The sequence below is a fragment of the Rhineura floridana genome, chromosome 6 (genome assembly GCF_030035675.1).
Source record: "Rhineura floridana isolate rRhiFlo1 chromosome 6, rRhiFlo1.hap2, whole genome shotgun sequence".
Taxonomy (NCBI): Eukaryota; Metazoa; Chordata; class Lepidosauria; order Squamata; family Rhineuridae; genus Rhineura; species Rhineura floridana.
Window position 1 is genome coordinate 142283595 of NC_084485.1, and position 24575 is coordinate 142308169.

General features: G+C 43.6%; 1 protein-coding gene across 1 annotated transcript in view; it reads right to left on the bottom strand.

The window, feature by feature from the left end:
• The window catches only part of CDC73 (cell division cycle 73), a 187486-nt gene that overhangs the window by 17138 nt on the left and 145773 nt on the right, over window positions 1–24575 (bottom strand). The window contains exons 11-13 of the mRNA XM_061633986.1: window positions 8621–8678; window positions 2700–2735; window positions 2420–2507 (exon numbers count right to left, since the gene is read on the bottom strand). Coding sequence (XP_061489970.1) covers window positions 2420–2507; window positions 2700–2735; window positions 8621–8678 — 182 coding nt within the window. The remainder of the gene's footprint in view (window positions 1–2419; window positions 2508–2699; window positions 2736–8620; window positions 8679–24575) is intronic.

The following is a 24575-nucleotide window of genomic DNA, read 5'->3' on the forward strand; positions in this document are numbered from 1 at the left end:
TACAGTATTATGGGGAGGGAGGGATTTGCAGCAGAGAAGTGGTGAGCAAGAGGGGGTACTTAAGCCTTTCCCTATCTACTTTCTCCTTGCAACTCAGCCACACCCCTTTCCTTCACTGGACATTTCAGGCCCGTGTTTGTGGCAGAAACACTGGTCTGGAATCCAAGCTGGGGGAAAGCTTCAAAGATGCTCGTCAAATTAATTTAATGTCAGTGAATGCACCTGTAAGTCTATCAGAAACTAAGAATTTGGCAAACAAATTCAAGGTAGCAGTGAATTTATGGTGAACCAACAGCAACCTGGAATAACCGAGCCTATTATCTACAAAACTTCCACACACTATAATTTTAAGGTACAATCTTATCCCAGAAGTGTTCTGATTGCAGGTCACGTGATTCTACTCCCTAACTCAAAAAGTGAACATCCGAGTATATGTATTTTATAGAAACTATAATATATATATACATATATTTTAAAAGAGGACCCTTTGAAATTAATAGACATGGCTACCTTTGGTCCATTAACTTCAGTGGGTTTACTCTGAGTAAAACTTTGTTGGATACAATCCACCCTACACTCTAAAGAGCTCTGTAAGTGCAATGCTAAGTGGTGTTGTTGCTTGAAACTATGTGCTGCTTGAAAAGATTAAACAATGCATTAGAAATCATTTTAAAAAAGAGTATCTGAGCTCAATAAAGTAAAATGTAGTTATGCTGGCCCATAAGAAAAAAATCCAAAGTCCATATTACAGCAATATAATTATGAGGCCAAACAGAACGTCACAAAATAGTGTGCAAGCTTTTGAGTTGGGGAAGGCAAAAACATGGTGGATGGGGATGCCATGGGTCGGCAACTGGTCATGGCCTTATGATGGAATGTGGGAAGACACATTCCTCCCACATTCACATTTAGTTGGTGTGAACAAATTCAGAACAGATAAAATAAATGCCTTAATAACAGTTGCTGGACAGCCACCAATTGAGAAGGGCTATTGCCTTCATGTCCTTGCTTATGAGACTATTGGAAGCAGTATCTGTCTGTCCAGCGTGGAAAACTAGAATACCAGACTAGATGGACCCAAGGCTGTTCTTAGTGCTTAAAATGAAAGGGCTTGGCTTTGAGCACTGCCTGGAAACTATATGGTATATAAATGGTCTGGGTTCTCTGGGCAGAGTTTGAGCATTCAAAAGTGCCACAGAGTGAACCTTGTTCATGGGTGATTCAAGCTATTACATCTCTGCAAGAACTCCTCACTTGGAAGTGAAGCTGTACAAAGGGCTCTACAGTTGCAGCGAAAAGGTAGCAGATCAGTCTTAATTTTAAACTAATTAGCAGCTTTGCTTTCAGTGGAGGCATTGCTTTCAGTCATCAAAGCAGTAGGATATGCAACATTACTCTAACAAAAGAATTGTTGTAGGATATGTAACATCAGCTGAACTATAACCACCAGCTTGCTCCCAAAAACATTTAAAGTAATCACTTTATTTTGTAATATGAGATTCTGAATATTCTCTGCTCCACTGTAGGCCGATATTTTTGGCACATATACCACAAATCAAGGCTGAAGATTCTATGTGTGCTATCCTGTGCCTTGGTGTTGGTAGTTTTGTCTCTAGTCTACTGAGCCAAGAAGAAAGCAGCAGCTGAGGCAGAAAAGAGCAGAAGCCTGACCATTTCGTAACAAAATCCTCGGTCCCCCATGGTCAGTTCTAAGAGTGCCACAGACAACTCCTGCCTGAGACACATGTAGCACCCATGCCAAAGGTTAGCCACCCATGTTCTTCTCAAATCTGATGCGTGGCTAATTCCTTGCAAACTAAGCAGGAATTTACCAGTTCAAGTCTAAAAGTTTCCATGATGTGGAACAATCTATGAAGTTATAAAAGCACCATGCAACAATGGTATAGCCCTAAGAAGAAGAAAAATCCAGAAGCTAACTGTTTTGATCTGGTGATTATATTAATTTTGGATCTGGGTCAAAATCAGAATTAAGCCAGGGATGGAATAGGCAATTATGTTCTCAGTCTAAATTTACCCATATGGTAGCAATTTTCCACGAAAATGTTAATCACATTGAATCTTTAAGAACAGGGAAAGGCTATATACCTTATTCAAACTTCGTTGCTGTTTTTTAAAAAAGTAAATCCATAATTTTGTTCAGAATTGAGTACATCTCTGTCGACGTATTTTCTGGATGAGAAGTAAAAGGTTTTTATAGAGCTCACAATTACAGTGTTATTGTTGGTTTTTTGTTTTGTTTTTGGTAAGTAATCAATACTGTAGTCGCCAGTTTAAAAAAGTTAAAATATAGTAGTTACAAAATAACATGTACTGTTTCTAGAACAAATAACCACTTCAGCTACATATTTTTACATCTGAAGATGGTCTTTTATGAATTATATTTTAGTCAGCTACTTACTTCAGATCCTGCAGAAGATCTTTTGCATTAAGCATAGTTATTAAAGAGGTGGTAGCTGCTGGAATAATGATTATGGGTGTTCGAGATCCTGTAGAGAGATAATTTTTTTAAACAAATAGCAAGATACAATTTTGACAAAATGCAGTTATCATCATCATTATCTCTTGCCCTGCAGATGAAAAAAATATTAAAGAATGCAGGACTAATTATAAATCCTCACTTAGGATTCACCACATAAAATATGATGTTTATTATTATATAAAAGTTAGAAGCAACTCACCTTTTTTCTGGTTTGGAGGTGGCCTTGCTTGAGAGACTGTGTGGACGAAAAAGACACCACAGAATCATTGCTTTATCTAACAAATGTTGATTGTGGATGAGATTAGTCAAATTTACTAGCTTGGAGTAATAAATCTTCAATTCCATCTGGTATAATGTACAGTAGGGACCCACTCATACGGCAGGTTAGGTTCTAGACCCCCGCAGAAAAGCAAAAACCGCAGAAAAGCAGATCAGCACAGGGGTCTGGAACCTAACCCGCTGATCACACCAGAGGAGGAGAAGATCAGATCTTCCCCTCCTCTGGCGCGATCAGCTGGAGTGTGGGGAGCTCCAGCCCCCCCTCCAGCTGATTGCCCCACTGGCGCCGTATTGACGGAATGCCGAGAAGCAGGGCCCTACTGTAGTGGCTAAGAGTGCAATCCAACTCGCATTTGCACCGGGTTGAGGGCATGCAGAGGATCTTCAGTAGAGCTGGCTGGGACCTGGCTCAGCTGAGCTATGCTGGTGTAAATCTCTCAGCCCAGGTTAGCCAGCCGAACATAAGTGAAACTGGTGTAAGTCCCAAGAAAGGGGTTCTGTTGGGGGCATGTCAGGGGAGGGGACGAGATGAGGGGACTTAGACCACATCCAACCAGCGTTCAGAGCACTCCTGCAGGTGTCAATTCAGGCAAAAGTTATACAGTCTGTTTAAGAAAATAAATACAATAGAAGTCAAGGGAGAGGGCTTATTCCCCATTAGGAGTATTTGGGAGAGCAGGCTTTTACTTCTGGTCCCTGTGCACAGCTCCTGGCTGAGCCGGTACTGAGCCAACCAAGAGGCTCCTGAATGGCAACTGGATGTGGTGGAACTTTATGCCAGCTTTTCTTGTGCTGGCACCACTTATGCAGGCTTCCCCTGAGTTGGACACAAATCAGGGAGCTTGAAGATTGCTTCTTCCAAGTAATTAGTACATGGGTTTACGCAAGACAAACACACACCAGCTAACTATAAAATGAAGGGAATACTGACCTACCTTGCAGGGTTATCGCAAGGATTACAACAAGATCATGGAGTGTACATTTGAAAGTTCTATCACTATTATCTCTAATCTGTTCATATGGCCAATATATAAATCAAAGGTTACCAAATTCTTTCAAACTACACAGGAAGTGGATTGGACTCTGAAAGACCAACCCAAATGGTGTTGGCATTTTGACAAATTTGTTGAGCCGTACAGTATCTCAGAGAGGAGGTCAGGTTTCCTGCTCCCCTGGCTCATTCACTATAGCTGCCCAATTTCCCTGCCTTTTAAAGTTTGATAGAAATATTTGTTGGCTATAGGTACATTCTTAAACTGCAAGATTTTTTTGCCTATTAGTGAATTTCTCTGCTTTTCAATCCGGGAGGTAAGAAATGGGATCCTGTGCAAGTTTGCTGAGAGTGGATGGATCATTTGCATGCTTCTTGAGTTCATTGGGATCTACTCCCCTGCAATTATGCTTAAGACAGGTGAAACTGACCACAGGGGATGAGGAGAGGAGGGGCAGGTTTGATCATTTGCATGTTTATTGAGTTCAGTGGGATTTACTCCTGTGCAATCGTGCTTAGGATAAGTAAAACTGGCCATGGGGAGGGAGGCCTGGAGTGAGCAGGGGAGGAGGAAAAAGAAAGAAGGGAGGGAAGGAAGGAAGAAGGGAGGAAGAAGGGAGAGGAGAGGGGAAAGGCAGGTCTGATCATTTGTATGCTTATTGTGTTCAGTGGGATTTACCCCCATGCAATCATGGCTAGAATAGGTAAAACTGACTATGGGGGAAGAGGGGGGGAGGGAAGAGTAGAGGGGAGAGGGGAGCAGAAGGAGGGGGAGGGGGAAGGAGGGAATTGGAAGGGGTGATGGAAGGGGAGGGGGAAGAGGTGATAGAAGGGGAGGGGGCAAAAAGGAGGTGATGGGGAGGAGCAGGGGAGGGCAGGTTTGATCATTTGCATGCTTACTGAGTTCAATGGGATTTACTTCTGTGCAATCATGGTTAGGATAGGTAAAACTGACCATGGGGGAGGGGGACGGGGAGGGGAAAGGGCAGAGGGGAGGGGAAAGAGGAGGAGGGAATTGGAAGGGGATGGGGAGAGGAAGGGAGGGGTGAAGGTGGAGGGAAGGGAGGGGTGAAAGGGAAGGGAGGGGTGAAGGTGGAGGGAAGGGAGGGGTGAAAGGGAAGGGAGAGGAGAAGGTGGAGGGAAGGGGCAAGGGGAAATAGGAGGGAGGGGAGGCTTGATCATTTGCATGCTTGTTGAGTTCAGTGGGATTTACCACTGTGCAATCATGCTTAGGATAGATGAAACCAACCTGGGGGAGGGTCTGGGAGGGGAGGAAGAGGGCAGGTAGGGAAGGGGGAGGGAGGGAGGAAGGAGGAGGGAGGAAGGGGGAGGGGAAGAGATTGGATGGGTGGTCACTGGGCAGAGGGGAAGCCCCCTTCCTTTCCAAACGGAAAACATAGTAAGCGGTATTCAGAGGTGGTTTACCATTGCCTTCCTCTGAGGCTGAGAGTCAGTGACTGGCCCAAAGTCACCCAATGAGCTTCATGGCTGTGTGGGGATTTGAACCCTGGTCTCCCAGGTTGTAGTCCTAAGATAGGTAACACTGACCATGGTGGAGGAGGGTGGGAGGGTGGGGGGAAGGAGGGGATTCGAAGTGGATGGGAAGTGATGGGTGGAGGAAGGAAGAGGGAAGGGGCAAGAGGGAAGAGCAGGTTTGATCATTTGCATGCTTTTTGAGTTCAATGGGATTTACTCCTGTGCAATCATGCTTAGGATAGGGGAAAGTGACGAGGGGAGGGGTGGGGGGGAGGAGGACAGAAAGGGAAGGGAGAGGAGAGGAGATTGGGTGGGTGAGCACTGGGCAGAAGGGCGGCCCCTTTCCTTTCCCAAACAAAAACATTGTGAACAGTATCATTGCCTTTCAGTATTTCCCCCATCTTTTTATTCTACAGCAGGCACATGTAGCCTCCCACCCAAATTTAAACCAAAGCTGTCCCTGGCCACATCCCCAACAGGCCTTTATTTCAATTTGGACAGTCATGGCTTCTCTCAAAGAATCCCGGGATGTGTAGTTAGTGAAGGGTGCTGTGAGTTGCTGTGAGATGCCCTGTTCCCCTCACAGAGCTTCAATCAGCTGACTGTTAGACAACTCTGGCCACTGGAGCTCTGTCAGTGGAATAGGAGTCTCCGCTCAGCACCCTTCACAAACTACACTCCCCAGGATTCTTTGGGGGAAGCCATGACCGTCTCAAGTGAAATCAAAGTCTGGTGTGGGTGTGGCCCCCATTAGGCAAGGCAAGCAGCTGTGAGTCTGACTTTTAGAACACTGACAGTTGGTTCTTACTGAGCATGCTTGGCCTTATTCTTGAATGCTAAATTTCTTAAATTAATTAAAAATCAGCTAGGCATTTTTCTAACGTTTAAACTGCAGAAGATGAAGGTCAGAGTATGGGGCAAGGTCAGTAATAGGATTACAGGTACTCAGTAACATGGTTGATTTTTAATTAATTTCAGCAAATTATGAGAACTCTGAGAGAAAAAAAGTCCAAAAGTGGTCTGGGTTTTTTATCTCTCTTTTTACAATTTAAACTCTCGATTCTCTCTGACTGTTTTGTGTATCACCATGAAAATTGAGAGAGTTGTTAAGCAAGCGTTTCTGAGTTCAGGACTATAAGTTTTGTAAGGTTTTGTTTTGAAATGGGTTTATGGGTAGCATCAGAATGGCATGGGGATGTTTTCAATTTAAAATTGCGGAATGAGAAAAATCCATGCTGACTATAGCATACAGCCACTCTTGTGGCTGTATAATTATCTTACTTGACAGTGTCAGCGATAAAGGCAGCAATGATACCATTTTAACTAGAGAATCTAATGGTCCAAAGGCTACTTTGGGTTTTAAGAATATCTTCCCCAGGTGATCGTGGGCAGCTTCATTCAGTACAGAGAGGAGTTGTAATTACGTACCTTAAATTGTTTTGTTTTGATATGGTACTTTTACTTTTTACTCAGCCTCTGTACACAATTGGCAAACAGTGCAATAAAAGAAATAGCCCAGGTGAACAAATGTCCTAACTCTAATGTTGCAGAATAGCAAGCGCTGAGGAAGCGAATGAACGCTCACTGACTCAACTTCCAACAATTCCTCTGCTTTTACAACTCACAACTTTCCCATCACCGCAGAGTGCTGCGCCGTTGATGATACCAATGTAACTACTCTTGACTGAGGGCTACTAAAATCTCCTCCCAATCTCAGTACCACCACTGGGAGGTGAGCAGCTGGAAAAGGCAACTGCCTAATCATGAGGTTTGTGGGGTCATGAGAGCAACTCCCTGCAATACTGCAAGGGAAAGCAAAACTGCTGCCTGAACCCATAATGTTTTAAGAGAACAGCTGCAACTATGTAACTACTTATTTCACTGAATGCTTTCAGGAATGCATCCACACTGACTTCAAATAGTACACCACCTATGACACTCTGTTAAGGTGCCATGATCACTAACAGTGCAGTATAAATACATAATGCTACTAAAGAAATTAAACCATTTTGTAGTGAAATCCTGAGGGAATGCTTTCTTCAGATGCTCCACGGCACTTTATTTTTTTGTACTCTGTAGAATGGAAGGTCAATCATGATATGGGACACCCTTTGTACGGATGAAAGTCTGCACAGGCCTTTCACTTAATATGTGTGAAATCGCATCTAGCAGTGTGACCCCATGTGCAACAGTTTATCCACATGTATTTCTATTCTTGCTATTTCTATCCTTTTCATATCATTGCTTGTCAGGTCCAAACACATTCTTATTTTCAACAGTCCTGGTGAGATAAAAATGACAGGCGGTATGACCTTTCTAAGCACAGGCACACATCTGCAAAGATAACAGAATCCCAATACCACACCGCTCTAAATATATTAGCATTCAATCTTGAGAAATCTTTTAGATGAAACTTATTTTAAAGCAAAAGCAAAACCACCGATTTTACACTTGATAAAAACACATGGCATAAAGTTATTTAGCAATGTTCGTGGAAACAATAGCAATCCATTGAAAAAGCATTCCTACTAATGGTTGTATCTGGAAAAGCTGAAAAGGGTGTAGTTTCCACTGGAAGGGCAGAAGGAGCTGTTGCAATTAAGATGCCACACAAGTTGATTCAACTCATAGACCCCCCCATTTATTTTTACAAACAAATTTATTATTACAAAATTATAATGCAATTTATAATTTAGTGCCTACTTAATAGCAAGAGGACTTGGTCACCATTCAGTGCTAAAAATCTTCACATGGCCTAGCAGGACTTATAGGGCATCCATTCTTAGTCAGTTCAAGAGAGTGACTGTTAATGCTCAGCATATAATGAATTATTTCTCAAGGACTGGGGTTTTAACAGCCACTATCTTTTGCAGAGATAGTACTAAGAATGGGAGCCATGTAGAACCGCTGGACCATGCAAAGATTTCCAGGGCTGAACTATGACTAAATCTGGTTCAGGGCATGTCAATACTACAGTTTAGTTAGCTGAACTGTGATGGCTCCAGCAAAGGATGCTGGGTATTGCAGTTTGGTGAGACAGTTATTAAGAGACCCCAGGCCCCTCTGCAGAACTACAGTTCTCAAAGTCACTGTGGAGAAAAAAATGACAATTGAAGTAGCTGAAGTTTACAAAATATGTGCACTTCTACAATCATTATATCTAGCTATCACTGACTCAATCCACAATTTACCTACACTGTTTTGGTTTCAGATACAAATGACTAATAATTTGAAGGCAAAGACCAAAGTAGTTTTTACAACTGATCTACAATCAGTGTGAATTTAAAGTCTGGCCAGTATTTTCAGCGCACTGCTTTAATACATGCACTCACTCACTCTCCAATGCACATTAAATATTAAAAGGTAGATTTTACCTGGCCTTGCCACAGGCTGAGCTGCTGGGGTTTGAGTCTTCCGTGCCGAAGCTCCTTCCTTTAGAAAGAGGAAAGTCAGCCTTTAATACAACACAAACCTTATTCATGTGTATATAAACACACACATAGAAACACACCTATATGGCAAAAACAATACAAAAATCAAAGGAAATCTTTAATAAGACCAGAGGAACAATTCTGTCTTCCAGCATCTTTTTTACAGTAACCAATTTAAAGACATATTTTAGAAAGCCTGAAAGACAGGTAACTTTTATCCAGAAACAGTTTAAGATACTGAAAAAGTTGAAACAGAGCAACACTACATCTGGACTCTTATTTGAAATTGGCACTGTCCGCATTACATAAATACATCTAGCCATGGATCTGATTCTCAACTGCAAAATCCTGCAAAGCAGTTTTTAGTATTACATGTTTAGTAGTCTCACATCCACAAGAGATCAACCCAGAAAAAACTATACTAGCCTACCTCCCCACACATACTTGAGCTGGAAAATTTTGGACCAAATAAAAAAACAACAAATTTTTGTTAGGTTTCCTTGCCTGAAAGGTATTATTCAGGGTAGGTAAAATAAATGACAAAAAGGGGAAAGAACTGTCTTACGTTTAATAAACCTCTCATTTTTTTTAATCTATTATTTTTCAGGCTCAGTAAGTTTTATCTTTTAAAAAGCAACCTGATTTAAAATGAAACCTGAACTTAATGCAAATATAAAAACCTTAAAATTGAACTTATGACCCTCTTACAAAAGGCTACCGTTTAAAACACACACACACACACACAACCTGTGAAGAAAACACCTGTGTCAGTTGTCATACATTACAACAGTTTATCTGGAAGTAAGCTGGATGTTGTTCAGTGGGATTTGTTTCCAAATGAGGCTGTATGGGACTGAAACCTTAGTCTGAAGTAAGTGATCTTGGTTATTATCTTTGGATTACTGTCTCAAGTAGACATAATTCCACACAGTACAAAATGCATATGGCCAAAGGCTTTGAATTATGCATTTTGGTTATATAAGTGCTGAGTTTAGCTGTAAACTAATTAAGTTCAAACTTTGTCACTAAAGGGGAAGTACATACATTTCTTTTAACACACACGAACTGAGCAGATTATTTTAAAATTAAAGGGAAGAAGTGAACCACTTTGATGGCACCAGAGATGGATAACAAGAATCTTGTACACTGTTGGCATTGAATAGTGACTGACAGCAGAAGAAAAGTAAGGGCTGAGCTGATTCATGCATTGCATGGCATTCTCTCCCCCCCCCTCATTATTTATGAATGCCATCACATGTGAAAATTTTGCAGCTATCCATATCATCATAATTACACATATTTGAAAACCTCAGAGCAGACTATTCTCAAATAAGTGCATTCCATGACAAATGAGCAGCAAGCTTACATGACATAAAAAATATTTCCATTTTGGAAAAATATTACCATTAAAAGGGCCGTTGGATTTTAATTACAGATCTAAACAGACAAACATTCATAAGAATGTCAAATGAAGTCATTGCTTGTGTAACTATGTATTTGTAAAGAGATGAGGAGCAATCCAACTCATGGGAAGCCAGCGGAAGGGGGGCTGGGGGAGGAGAAGCTGGCAGGAAGGTCTGCAACATCCATTTCACATTCAGGAGCCTCCAGGCTGGCTGAATGAAGGCTCAGCCAGGAGCTTTGTGCAGGGACCGAAAAGTAAAAGCTGGCTCTCATGAACACCCCTACCAGGGAGTAGGCACACTCCACAGACTTCCATTGTAATTATTTTTAGACTGACCTTTTTCCCTGCTTAACTTTGGACTGGATCGGGACCTGCGAGAGCGCCCCCAACATGACTTGGATGTTGTGTAAGACCCCCCTCAGCCCCTCCTCCGACATACCCCCAGAATACTCTTTTCCAGGCCTTCTGCTGGCACCCCTTCCACTGGGCTGGGCTTCACTGGCAAACCCCTGGCTGCCCTGGCAGGGCCCCGGCTCCACTGCAGCTGAGTCAAGGTGAGGGACTTCTGCCAGCGGAGCTGGGACCCTACCAGCTCAGCCGGGGGTCCACCATATCCAATTCCCCTCAGCCTGGAGTAAAAAGGAGTTAGATCGCACCCTAAGTGACGAATAACTATGCCACAAGTATTATGGCTACACAGCTTCTATTCATTTTAATACAGGCTGAATGGAACTGGGAGCAGGGGGCAAGTCCCAATGAACTGAATACAAGCTGAATAGTAGCAGCATCTGGTAGATTACATCCTTGACTGAATCAAGTCTTTTACAACAGATACTGTTATATGAAATCTGAATTAAATGTTCTCTCATGATAATGAAAACCCAATATGGCTCTTTGATACAATCCACTATGAGTCAAAGACACACAGTGGACCATCACTTATTCGTCCGGCTGATGAAGACTAGAATTTAGTTAAATCTCTCTCTATGGAACTTCAATAAAACATGCTTGATTAATTACATATGGTGAGCAATCATTGCTTGACATACAACTACCAGCTTTCCCAATATGCAAAGCACAGCTTCTAGTCTGCTTCCCTTTCAGCGATATCGTCAAGGATTTAAGCCTCTTTAAAGTAAATTATTTATTCCCAAATAACTGAAATCCACCAGTCACAAAATGACATTTTGCATAGCACTCACACTATGTGTATCTATGCTCTACGAATAGATATTTTACCACTGTTCATCCAGATTAATGGCTGAACTGGACAGCATATAACATACCTTGATTTTAATCAGTAAGGGGAAATGACTAGGCCATATTGAAAGAAAATTCACCGCCACTCTCTTTCTGAAAGTATGATACAAGAGTCTATTTTTGGAAGGGAAAGAGTCAGTGAATATTAAATAGAAATTGTAATACTAGCAGTTATCTAATAAATAAAAATCTGACAAAATCTGGTGACTGGTTTTCATACGTTTGTGGCTAGATGACATAGCAAAGCACTGTATATGAGGCGGCCTTGCTCTTTGTAATATTCAGTTAATGCTGAACACAGCAACCTCTTCTAACGGTAGTTAAGTTGCCAAGAACATATTGCACCACTGATTTAACTACCTACACTACCTCCCCACTTGATTCAAGCTGCAAGAATAGTTTAGACTTATAAAACCCAAAAGGCTTGCGTTCCACATACTTGGGAGGAGGTGAAAGCTCAGTGGCAGAGCATCTGCTTTGCGTGCAGAAGGTCTCAGTAGGGCTGGGAAAGACTCATGCCTAAAACTCAAGACAGCTGCTCCCAATCAATGTAGACAATACTGAGCTAGATGAGACATTTGGTCTTACCGTGAAATCGGTCTTCTCTGTGCATGTCAAAGATGATATCAGATGGGTAACTAGCTCCACCTAGTGGTTGAAGGCAAAAGAGTACTGCTGACATTTTATTGTAGCTCCGTTCCTGGTCTGCGCCTGCTCCGTGCTCAGTTTACGATGACAAGCCCACCAAATCAGGCCAATAGATGCCACAAACAAGACAAGACAACAGTACTCATACACTCTCTGCTCCAGGACTAACCGTGCTTATAAAGGCAGCCCAGCCCTCATAGGGAGTGGCCCTGATATCATCTTTGACATGCACATAGAAGACCGATTTCACGGTAAGACCAAATGTCTCTTCTCCTGTGCATGGAAAGATGATATCAGATGGGACATACCAAAGCTGACCCATGGAGGGTGGGAATACTGCTGGGCTGTGGTCACGAATGATCCTTGAGGACGTGCTGTAGCACCCTCCTCCCAAAGGCTGCCTCCGATGAAGCATAGGAGCCTATTTTATAATGTTTAATGAACGTATTGGGAGTGGACCATGTGGCTGCTCTACAAATCTCTGCAAGAGGGGCATTACGGGAAAAGGCCGCTGATGTGGCCGCTGCTCTGGTAGAGTGAGCTACTATTCCGGTAGGATGAGCTAATCTTAGAGAGGCATAAGCTAATGATATGCATGCCTTAATCCACCTGGCTAGTGTGGACGTGGACACCTTATTCCCTAGGGAGATAGGGTGGAAAGAGACAAACAAATTATCTGTTTTCCGAATTGGCTTTGTCTTGGAAATATAAACTTTAAGTGCTCTTTGCACATCAAGAGAGTGCCAGGCTTTCTCTAAAGGGTGGACAGGATTCGGACAAAAGGACGGCAATACCAGCTCTTGCTGGCAATGGAAGGTAGACAACACTTTGGGACGAAAGGAAGGAACAGTACGTAGGACTACTCTATCCTTATGAAATATACAAAAAATTTTATGGATGGATAGGGCATTCAACTCAGACCCTCTACGGGCCGAAGCGATGGCCACGAGAAACAAGACCTTAAAGGAGAGAAGACGGAGGGAAACCTGACTCAGAGGTTCAAATGGGGGTCTTTGAAGGGCTGACAAAACTTTATGTAAATCCCAAGTTGGGTAGCGGTGCACCGTAGGTGGTGCTGTTATCGACGCACCCCTGAGGAAACGTCTGACGAAAGGGTGAGATCCGATCGGATTATCCAGAGATCTGGAGAGGATTGCCGACAAGGCCGAAACTTGGCACTTCAGGATATTTGGTCTGAGACCCAAAGATAAGCCGTCTTGTAGAAAAGACAAGATCTGGTTGACCCCCGCTTTCCGAGGAAGAATTCCTTTCTGCCGTGACCAGGATGAGAAGGCCTTCCATGTGCTCTCATAAATTCTGAGCGTGGAAGGGCGTCTAGAAGCCATCATAGTTTCCAACACTTGGGGAGATATGCTTTTTTTCAAGAGTGTCCTCCATTCAAGTTCCATACATGAAGCGCCCACCACTCTGGATCCGGGTGCCGGAGCTGTCCCTGAGAGAGTAGGTCCCTTCGCACTGGAATCTGCCAGAAGGGCTGGAAACCAAGGTCTCTGTGGCCACCATAGAGCCACTAATAGAATTGCCGATCTCTCAGCCCGAAGCTTTTTGATCACCCTGGGAATAACTGGAATCGGAGGAAAGGCATACAGTCTGCCCGGAGGCCACCGGGAAGTTAAGGCATCTGTTCCCTCCGCGCCTGGTGTCACATACCGGGAGAAGAACCTCTTCACCTGTCGATTGTGCCTGGTGGCAAAGAGGTCCACATGAATGTGGCCAAAACGTTTCACTATCTGATGAAAGGCCTCTGGGTGAAGACGCCATTCCCCTTGAAGTAGCTTTTCCCGACTGAGCCAGTCCGCTTGGCTGTTGTCCTCCCCCTTGAGATATTCTGCCGCTATCGAGTCGACATTGTTCTCTGCCCACTGGAAGAGAAAGGCTTCCTTCTGAAGAAGGAGGGAGCGTGTGCCCCCCTGACGGTTCAAATAAGATTTGGCCGACACGTTGTCTGTTCTGACCAGCACCGCTCCCAACTGTCTGGAGGTCGCGAAGTGCCTGAGGGCCAGACGAACTGCACGCAGTTCGAGCAGGTTGATTGGCAGAGTGGATTCCTGAGGCGACCATGTGCCTTGAACCACCTGCCTGTCGCATATGGCTCCCCAACCTGATAAGCTGGCATCTGATGTTATCAGGGTGTGCGGTGGATCCTGGAAGGGAATGCCTCTCGTTAGGTTGAATTCGTGAGTCCACCAAAACAGTGACTGATGAACCTGTGGTGACAGAGTTATCCTGCGGTGATGTCTGGACGCTATGTTGGATTGGAAGGGCAGAAGTGCCCACTGAAGTGTGCAGGAGTGATGACGTGCCCAAGGCGTCGTTTGGAACGTGGACACCATCAAGCCGAGAAGCGTTGCCAATTTCATCAGGTCCGGCGAGGGGGATAGAAAATCGTCCAGATAAGGAAATATATGAATCCCCCGAGTCCTGAGGTGTGCCACCAGGACAACCACGATCTTTGTGAATACTCTGGGAGCAGACGATAGGCCAAAGGGCATAGCCTTGAATTGATAATGGTCTTGTCCCACCGCGAAGTGGAGGTACCTTCTGTGAGGGGGAAAGATTGGTATGTGAAGGTATGCCTCCTTCAGGTCGATAGAGGAGAGGAAGTCCCCTATCCTCAGCGCTTCCTTGATTGAAAGCAAGGTGTCCATACGAAACTTGTGGTATTTTATGAAGCAGTTTAGACTCTTGAGGTCTAACACAGGCCTGGACGAACCGTCTTTTTTCCCGACGGTGAAGAACAGAGAGTAACTTCCCAGGAACCTCTCTCCTGGAGGAACTTTCTCGATGGCTGCCATGTGCAAAAGATGGGAAACTGACCGTAAAACTTTGTCCCTCTTGTGTGGATTCGTTGATAAAGGGGATGGAATGAAGCTCGCTGGAGGGGTGGAAGAAAATTCCAGGCGAAGGCCGTATCGAAGAGTGTGTAGGACCCACCGATCGGAGGACAAGTCCTTCCATCGGTGAGCAAACTGTTGGAGATGGCCACGCACCGGCAAGGCGGAGGCGTCAGAACTGACCTCTGTTTCCACACGACTGGGATGTGAATCCGGAGCGACCCGAAAGGTGTTGTTGGGACTTAAGCTGGCTGCGCTGTCTATTCCAGAAGGGACGGCTGGAGCGGGCGTCCTTCTGTCTTCCAAAAGAACGTGAGCCCCGAAAGGAGTGCGACGAGAAATATGGATGGAATGACCGACGAAAGGCTCTGCCATCATCCCTTTTCCTGGTGGATGGCATAGACTTTTTCTTTTCCTTAGTTTCCAAGACATTAGCGAGGGCGGTGTCCCCGAATAATTTGCCTCCCACGTAGGGTTCCAAGGCAAGGTTCGAGCGAGCTGCAGGGTCTGCTTCCCAGTGACGAAGCCAAAGGGTCCTTCGCGTGAAGACCCCTGCCGTCAGTGACCTTGCTGCGAACTGCATAGCATCCATGGATGTGTCTGCCATGAAGGTAACCGCCCGAGAGACCTTCAGCAGAGATTTGCGCACTCGGGTTGGGTCTTGCTGTGGGTCATCCAGCAGGTCCTCCAACCAGAGAAGGGAAGCTCGAGCAAATACCGAGGAGGCTGCTGCTGCCCTGATTGATAGTGCACTAGCCTCGTGCACTCTTCTAAGCCCCTGGTCCATCTTACGCTCAGTGGCATCCTTGAGGTGAGCATCTGAGTCTTTCGGGTTCAAAGATGGGTTCAGGAGATTGACTATAGGCGCGCCTATGAGCGGGACCTTCAACTGATCCATGAGCGGTTGTTCTAGTGTATAATATTTGTTGGCGATGGAAACTGACTTTTTGAATTGTAAAGGAATGTCGAATTCTGATTTGAGCACCTTCGGGAGAAGAGAAGGAAACTTCAACACTCTCGACCTAGGTTTTGGATCCGGACATACTGCTGACACTCTCGAGGTGGATGGAGTAGGAGGATCCTCTGTAGAGGTGAGGGTAAGGGCTTCCATCGCCTTGCACAGCAGAGGAAGAAAATGAGCCTCTTGAAATATCCTGGTAGATAGAATCTCCTCAGATTCCGACTCCCCACTCCATTCCTCCTCATCCAAGACAATCAATTCATTTTCTGCGTCCATAGGCTCCTGGTCAGGGAGCTGTAGATGTCTGCCTTGAGATGCCGCATGGGGATCTGGAGATGAGCGGCCAGGAGGAGGGCGAGGATCTGTCCTCAAGTGATCTGTAAGTGGATACCTCGAGGGCTGGGAGCCTGAAGTAGTTTGAGAAGACAAGTCCCTGGCTAGATCCAATAAGAGAGCCTCTCTAAGCTGCTCCTTAAGCTGTTGAATTGAATGCGCTGACAGATGTAACTGAACAGGGCAAGCCTGAGTGTGAGAAGAGTAGAGCCTGTGCCCTTCAGGAGACTGAACCTGCTGAACAGGGATTGGTTCATCCAAAAACCCAGTAAAGGCCTCAGGAGAGGAGGTAGTAGAAAAAATAGCATCTAAGGGAGGTTGGGGCTGGCTGCCTTCGTCATCAGACAGGGGTTCCAGGTCTCTCTGGTCCCTTGTATGGTGGACAGGAGCTTGACCATCTCTACAAGTTCGCTTATGTGGGACAGCTATCCTGCCTTCTGTAGCCACCCTGCCCGCCAGAATCTGAGCCTCAGCCACCTCGTGCCTGACGGTAGAGGGGCGGGCCACCGCTACTTCAGAATGATCCCCTGAGGAATGAGACTGCTCCAATCCCAGGGTGGGAAGGGGCTCTGATACCCTGTTGATGCCATGCAGGGAGGCGGCTTCAACCCCTTTGAGAGGTGTTTCGTTTTGTGCGTGGCTTTCCCCATCGAGGGCACACACTGCGGGACTTATGGGGTTAATAAATGTTGCTGTTGGTGACTGACAGTGCTAGTAAACGACCTGGCGACTCTCGAAGTTTAGCAGCGGCCGGCGTCTTCCCCTCTATTGCTTCTGCGTGTCTACCTCCTCTCCCGCTACAGAGTGGGTAAAAACGAAAGCCGCTCGTAAAGAGCGAGAAATAACTGGGTGTAGGCCTGGGTATCGAGCCCTGGGAAGGCTGCCGCTAAGGTTGAAGCTGCCGACGCTGTAGGTTGCTGAACGAGGAGGAACGTCAGCGAAATTAGTGAGAGAGGGAGTCTGAATAGGTCGACGGCTGCCAGAGCCGCGGGGAGGGGCTGGCTGTTCCTCGCCACGGGGGAAGGTTAGAAGGAGAAGGACAGAAGGAACCTTTTTTGTTTGTTTGTTTTGTTTTGTTTTAAACTATTACAGAAGGAAGAGGAATAAGAAAAACTTTGAGGGAAAGAACAAGAACGAACTCACACAGAAGACCCAAACAACAAAACGCTACAAGCCTGAATCACGGAGTCAGACAGAATCCAACCACTTTCTGTGAGGCAAAAGAGAAAACTGAGCACGGAGCAGACCAGGAACGGAGCTACAATAAAACGTCAGCAGTACTCTTTTGCCTTCAACCACTAGGTGGAGCTAGTTACCCATCTGATATCATTTTTCCATGCACAGGAGAAGGACCAATTATCTGACTCATAAGGCAGCTTTCAATGTTCATTGCCATTTTAAAAATCAGTCAACAGAGCCCCCTATTGCATCTAACAGTGTCAATTACATTTTTTAAAAGTCGTAAGTTTGGTGAGCCATTATCCCGTCTGGCTCTTCTCTACTCTATATGTCTTCCCCCCCGCCAACCAGTGTTCTAAACATACTTGCCCTTGTAAACACACATTTTTAACCAGGCAGCATTGTGAAACGGTAGATATGGAAGGAGTTAAACACTTATTCTTCCCAGCTCCAAAGTACTACCACCCAATGTTGATTTCTAAAAAAGTTGTGTTCAGACACTTACACACATTTGCATTTAACATACAGTTCATCCCTCATTTTCTCCTGTTGCGTGGTTTTGGTCACAGCATGTCAAACAAGCTTTGTATTTTCAACCTCCCTATAAAAAATAACTCATGAACATTTATGGTTAATTTATTTTTTACAACTGCATATGTAGATCTAAGTTTACCAGTCCTTTCTGAGAGAGGAAGCCTTGCCCTTCCACTATTTAAAGTACCCTGACTGGGCTATGAAAGAACAAGCACTTTAAAGTATTAAAAGTGCTTACGTACAATCTCGCAGGAGTCTTACAATAACCCTGTAATGTCGATTAGTATTATCCAGATATTGCTGAAGAGAATTGAGTAGAAGGAGCTTTCCAAAAGTAATTCAGGTTCATGGCTGATGTGAGATTTGATGCACTGCTCATATTCGTAGCCACTCTATTGTACTAGCTTACAAATAAGTTTAATTCAGAAATCTTACTAATGCTCCCATAGTAGGTGCACATGCGCACGCACACACACTCTTACCTACCATCACAGAGTGTCCTTTTGCACAGTATCTACAGTTTCAAGGAGAACTGGATACTAAGAGTTGTTAATTCTCCTTCCCCAGTGATATCCATGATTAAGTAAAACAGAGGATACTCTGCCTCACAGCAGACATGCCTGGGACAGCCAAGATATAAAAAGAGCCCACAAAGCATAGTTGTGCATGGCAAACAATGCTCTGCAAGCCACGAACATTAGAATGATATCCACTGAGAATTAAGAACAATTAAAAATAAGTGTATGCAGTAGATCAGCCTTCCCCAACCTGGTGCCCTCTCATCATCTCTGACCATTTGCTATGCTGGCTGAGGCTGATGGGAGTTGTAGTCCAAAACATCTGGAGGGAACTAAGCTGGGAAAGGCAGTAGTAGACTGTTTCCAAAGACTACATATTTATGGCAGCCCATTATGCACACCAGCGCAGAAAAACAGATCACAAATTGTTCAGAAAAGCTTGCTATTTCATAACATCTGCTTTTGAATGCACACAGACTTACCCTTGCTAACATCCAGGTGTGTATGTTAGGGGTGGAGGTGCAATTCCATTCAATGTGGGATTCCTTTTCATGCATTTACAAAAGGGGGTTAAGGCAGCCAGTTCTGATATAGGCTGCAATTTGATCTCATTCACAATTGAGGTTGGAGGTTTTAGCCACTGTGGAAGGATTTAATTTAATGTTTACCATTTTGTGGTTTTCCTTGCTGTTTGTTCTTAATTGTTCTGTCTCACCCTTCCAAGTTTTCTTTATTTGGCCTTTTAAGATCTTAACCACCAGTAGGTTCTACTGGAGCAGAGCTAAACCAATGCACAAATGTCCTTTTATTTTATTTATTTATTATTTAATTTATATCCCGCCTCTCCTCTCAGCAGGAGCCCAGGGCGGCAAACAAAAGCACTAAAAACACTTTAAAACATCATAAAAACAGACCTTAAAATACATTAAAATAAAACAATTAAAAAAAACGTTCTTTAAAAAAGCTTTAAAAGCATCTTAAAAGGGTTAAAAAAACATATTGTTAAGAAAAAAATGTTGTTTAGAAAAATATTAAAAGCAATTCCAACACAGATGCAGACTGGGATAGGTGTTAACTTAAAAGGCTTGTTGAAAGAGGAAAGTCTTCAGTAGGCACCAAAAAGATAACAGAGATGGCGCCTGCTAATATTCAAGGGGAGGGAATTCCACAGGGTAGGTGCCACCACACTAAAGGTCCATTTCCTATGTTGTGCAGAATGGACCTCCTGATAAGATGGTATCTGCAGGAGGCCCTCATCTGCAAAGTGCAGTGATCAACTGGGTATATAAGGGATAAGACGCTCTTTCAGGTATCCTGGTCCCGAGCTGTATAGGACTTTGTACACCAAGACTAGAACCTTGAACTTGACCCGGTAGCAAATGGGCAGGCAGCAGTGGAGTGACATGTTGTTGATACCCTGCCGCAGGGAGCAGCCTCGCTGCTGCATTTTGCACCAGCTGCAGCTTCTGGACCAATCTCAAAGGTGCATTACAGTGATCCAGCCTGGAGGTTACCAGTGCATGGACAAGAGTGGTCAGGCTCTCCCAGTCCAGAAACGGCCACAGCTGTCTTACCAGCTGAAGTTGGTAAAAGGCACTCCTAGCCACGGAGGTCACCCAGGCCACTAGCGACAAAGATGGATCCAGGAGTACTCCCAGTCTACGAACCTGCTCTTTCAGAGGGAGTACAAAAAGCAGGCAACTGACCAATCATCCGAACTCAGGAACCACCAACCCACAGTGCCTCCGTCTTGCTAGGATTCAGACTCAGTTTATTGGCCCTCATCCAGCCCACCACCGAGTACAGGCACCGGTCCAGGGCTTGCACGGCCTCTCCCGATTCAGATGTTACTGAGAAATAGAGCTGGGTATCATCACCATACTGCTGACACCTCACCCCAAAGCTCCTGATGACTGCTCCCAAGGGCTTCACATAGATGTTAAACAGCATGGGGGACAAGATGGTACCCTGCGGCACCCCACAGCACAGCTGCCAGGGGGCCGAAAGACAGTCACCCAATGCTATTCTCTGAAAGCGACCCTGGAGATAGGATCGGAACCACTGTAAAACAGTGCCTCCAATACCCATCTCACCAAGTCGGCCCAGGATACCATGGTCAATGGTATCAAAAGCCACTGAGAGATCAAGTAAGAATAACAGGGTCACACTCCCCCTGTCCTTCTCCCGATAAAGGTCATCCATCAGGCCAACCAAGGCTGATTCAGTCCCATAACCAGGCCTGAAGCCAGACTGGGATGGGTCAAGATAATCTGTTTCATCCAAGAGTACTTACCATTAGAACAGTTACCTGTATGCAAAGTTATTCAGAGAACTTATGCCTCTCGCCCTATCAACCTGTAAAATAATGGCTGTATCCAATGTTAGTCAAACCCAGATTATCCATTGAAGATAACAGACATGACTTCATTTCAGTGGGTTTACTCTGAGAAGAATCTAGTTGGATGCAACCGTAAATGTGTAGTGGCTCTACAGCTGGTCTGACGTATCACACCACCATATTAGCAAGACAAATAGGGAAAGGAGAGCTAGTTCTACAATGCTTGGACAATTAAGTGTCTAAGTGTACTTGAGATGTAAAATTGTGCACATCTGAGTACCAGCTATATATTGCCGTTGTATCTTGTATGAAGATACAAATTTGCAAATCACCTGAGAGAGATCCACTCACACTGCTAGGATGGAGCAGGTAAGACTCGGTGGTTGACTGGGCTACTTATGGGTACATTTGCAGAGTTACATCTTTATGGTAAACGACGAATCAAATGTGGATATTCATCACGTTTATCTTCCTCCCAAATTATTGTTGCATAGACTAGACAGATCCTATTACCGACTGCATTATTTTCATGGGCATTGTACATGGAATTATGAATTTCCCTTTCAAATGTAAGCAGAACTGCTTGACCAACTTTATCTTCATATATACAGAATCAAAGAAAAAAACTGTTCTTTCAGAATGGCTTTGGTGCTGAGAGGTCTCCAAGTCAACTTCTGCAAGGAGGTAGATGTCAAGGAAAAAATTAAAGAGAGTGAGTTGTATATGTCAATCATTGGTACTGGCCCAAGTACATATGCACATGTATTCTTACTTTTATCCTAAATATTCATGAAAGTATTAAGTTAGGAGAGACTACAGCTATGAAAGCCTCTTCATCCACAAGACACTTTAGGTCACTTGACTACTTTTAAAATATAATAATGAAATTATTTTTATAAAGAAAAGTTAATATGTACTTAATTTAACATGCAAATTCAATTAAATGAACATAATCATAGTTCATGATCTTCTTGCAAGTTAACATCAGATATTAAGATAAAATAAAAGTGTGGAATAAGTAACACATTGAAAAATGCAAAAGATAAAAAAAAAAATGGAGAAAGCTAGGAAATCACTGAGAAGGAAAGAAGCCCTCTTCCGAGTATAGAATCAATGCATCACACATCTCTATATCCTCCACCACCTCTTTCAGCTTCCCCATCACTATGGTATCATCGTCATCTAACTAAAGTAACATTTCAAACAGTATAAAACAACCGAAGCACTTCCAACACAAGATCTACAAGGGGAGCCTGGGCTCATGTCTCAGCAGTCTTTGATGTTAGACTTCTCTGTGATCAGTGCTCTGGAACCTCCTCCTGAATGAGGTCCACTTAAGCCCTTCTGTGAACTATTCTTAGTAAGCAAGTGATCAACACCATAAAATTAACTTTCCGGTTAATTAAGAAGAAATCAGTTGTGCTTATAAAAATACCCTTTCACTGCTTTAATAATTATGACTTGACCGATCAATTAATGCCTACTATATATCACCTAGTGTAAAGTGTCTCTCTTCTTGGAAAGGTGACAAATAAAAAAAAATACTGTAAATTTCCCCCAAAAACCCATTTCAGTTATGAGAAACTGGAGAATGAAAGCTTAGAGCCATGGCGAATAACACCAGCAATAATTCTATGATTTTCGAGTTCTACACACACATGGATAGCATATTTACTAATAGGCAAAAAACTCTTACAGTTTAAGAACACACATTAAGAACACCTGCCATCTCCAAAGATGGAGAAATGCATTTTTGTATATTTTTTCTTTGCTTCTTTCCTGTGTAACTACTGTTTCAAAAGAGAATCTAACCAAGGAAATTATATTTCTCTCATTATTCATCCTAGAAATCTGTGTCAAATTTATTTTTATTAATTTCAAAGCCTTTTCATTGGTCAATATTATATGATGGTGAAGACAGCCTTTTGCATTTCAAACTGGAGGTAATGTTCTATTTTGGGTGCATTAACAGTTGAATCTGAAACTGCAGTTTCAGACTGATTACAATATGTTGCTACTTAAGCAATGAATCTAGCTGTTGGAAAAAACAAACTTGGCCTGCCCAAGATGCATGTGTTCAGACTGCTATGCTTAAACCACTCCATTTAAGGAAAGGTGGGCATGGTCAATTAAAAACATAGAGCACACCTACAATTTTGCTAGAATATATTTCACCTCCCACTGTTTTATCTTGTACAAACTGAGACACTCCATGTCCACTGGAAACTGTTCTGCAGAACAGTCAGTGCCATTATTCCACAATTGTTTTTGGAGTGTTGCTGGGCTTCACATATTCACAGAAACAGAAGCAAAAGAAAATATTTACTATGGGAAACGTCACTAAAATTGCAAAGTAAATCAAACATATTTAGAGTGACTATCTGAACTTTATCAACTGTTTTTAAATTGTTGCTTCTTCCCTGCTAAGATAAGCACAGCACATGTCTTGTTTGTTCTTTGGGCTGATTGCAGGTGTTGCCACCACTCACCATATGCTCACAGGCACGTCACCAAATTCTTCCAAAATACACAGGAAGTGGATTGGACTCTGAAAGACCAACCCAAATGGTGTTGGCATTTTGACAAATTTGTTGAGCCGTACAGTATCTCAGAGAGGAGGTCAGGTTTCCCCGGCTCATTCACTATAGCTGCCCAGTTTCCCTGCCTTTTAAAGTTTGATAGAAATATTTGTTGGCTATAGGTACATTCTTAAACCGCAAGATTTTTTTGCCTATTAGTGAATTTCTCTGCTTTTTAATCCGGGAGGTAAGAAATGGGATCCTGTGCAAGTTTGCTGAGAGTGGATGGATCATTTGCATGCTTCTTGAGTTCATTGGGATCTACTTCCCTGCAATTATGCTTAAGATAGGTGAAACTGACCACAGGGGATGAGGAGAGGAGGGGCAGGTTTGATCATTTGCATGTTTATTGAGTTCAGTGGGATTTACTCCTGTGCAATCGTGCTTAGGATAAGTAAAACTGGCCATGGGGAGGGAGGCCTGGAGTGAGCAGGGGAGGAGGAAAAAGAAAGAAGGGAGGGAAGGAAGAAGGGAGGAAGAAGGGAGAAGAGAAGGGAAAGGCAGGTCTGATCATTTGCATGCTTATTGTGTTCAGTGGGAATTACCCATTTTTACTTTTGGTACCTATGTTTTACATACAACAGTACTTGAGAAGTGAAGCACCACTGAAACTTTATGCAGACGTCAACATATATAAGTTGTATGCCTCCAACCAAAAACATGTATTACTAGTTCACTGCAGATATGTTGTTCCATACATACATAATTCCAATTGGTCATTCCAAACATTATGCCAAGGCAACTCACATAAAGGAGCTTTCCCCTCCTCCAAAAAGCCTTTCCAGAAGGTCAGCGGGACCTAGTGAACATTGTGGGTTGTGTCGTAAGGGGTTGCAGTGTGTGTGTGGGAATCACCTGAAATTGGGGCAGAGGAACCTTGTGCTAGCAGAGCGGAAGATTCCTCTGTGACTTAGGGCAGTTTCTGTTCTGCCACTGCAGTCCTGTACAATACAAACCCAATGTCCGGTAGGTCTCTCCCATTCCACAGGGAGGCTTTTCTGCGGGATGGGTTTCATGGGACTCCAACAAGAGGAGAGGAAAGGGAAGATTTATTTACTTTATTTTTAAAATATTTATATCCCATCTACTTTCAGAGGAACTCAGTGCAACTAACAAGTCAAAATACCAAAGTGATTCGATTTGATTTATTATTACAGTCATAGACCAATAATACAGTTATAAGCAATTAAAAACATATAAAGACTTAAAGCATTATTAAACTAGAAAGTTAAAAATTATTAATAAAATTGACATGTAACCTACAAATTTGGTTCTCATATATAAGAAT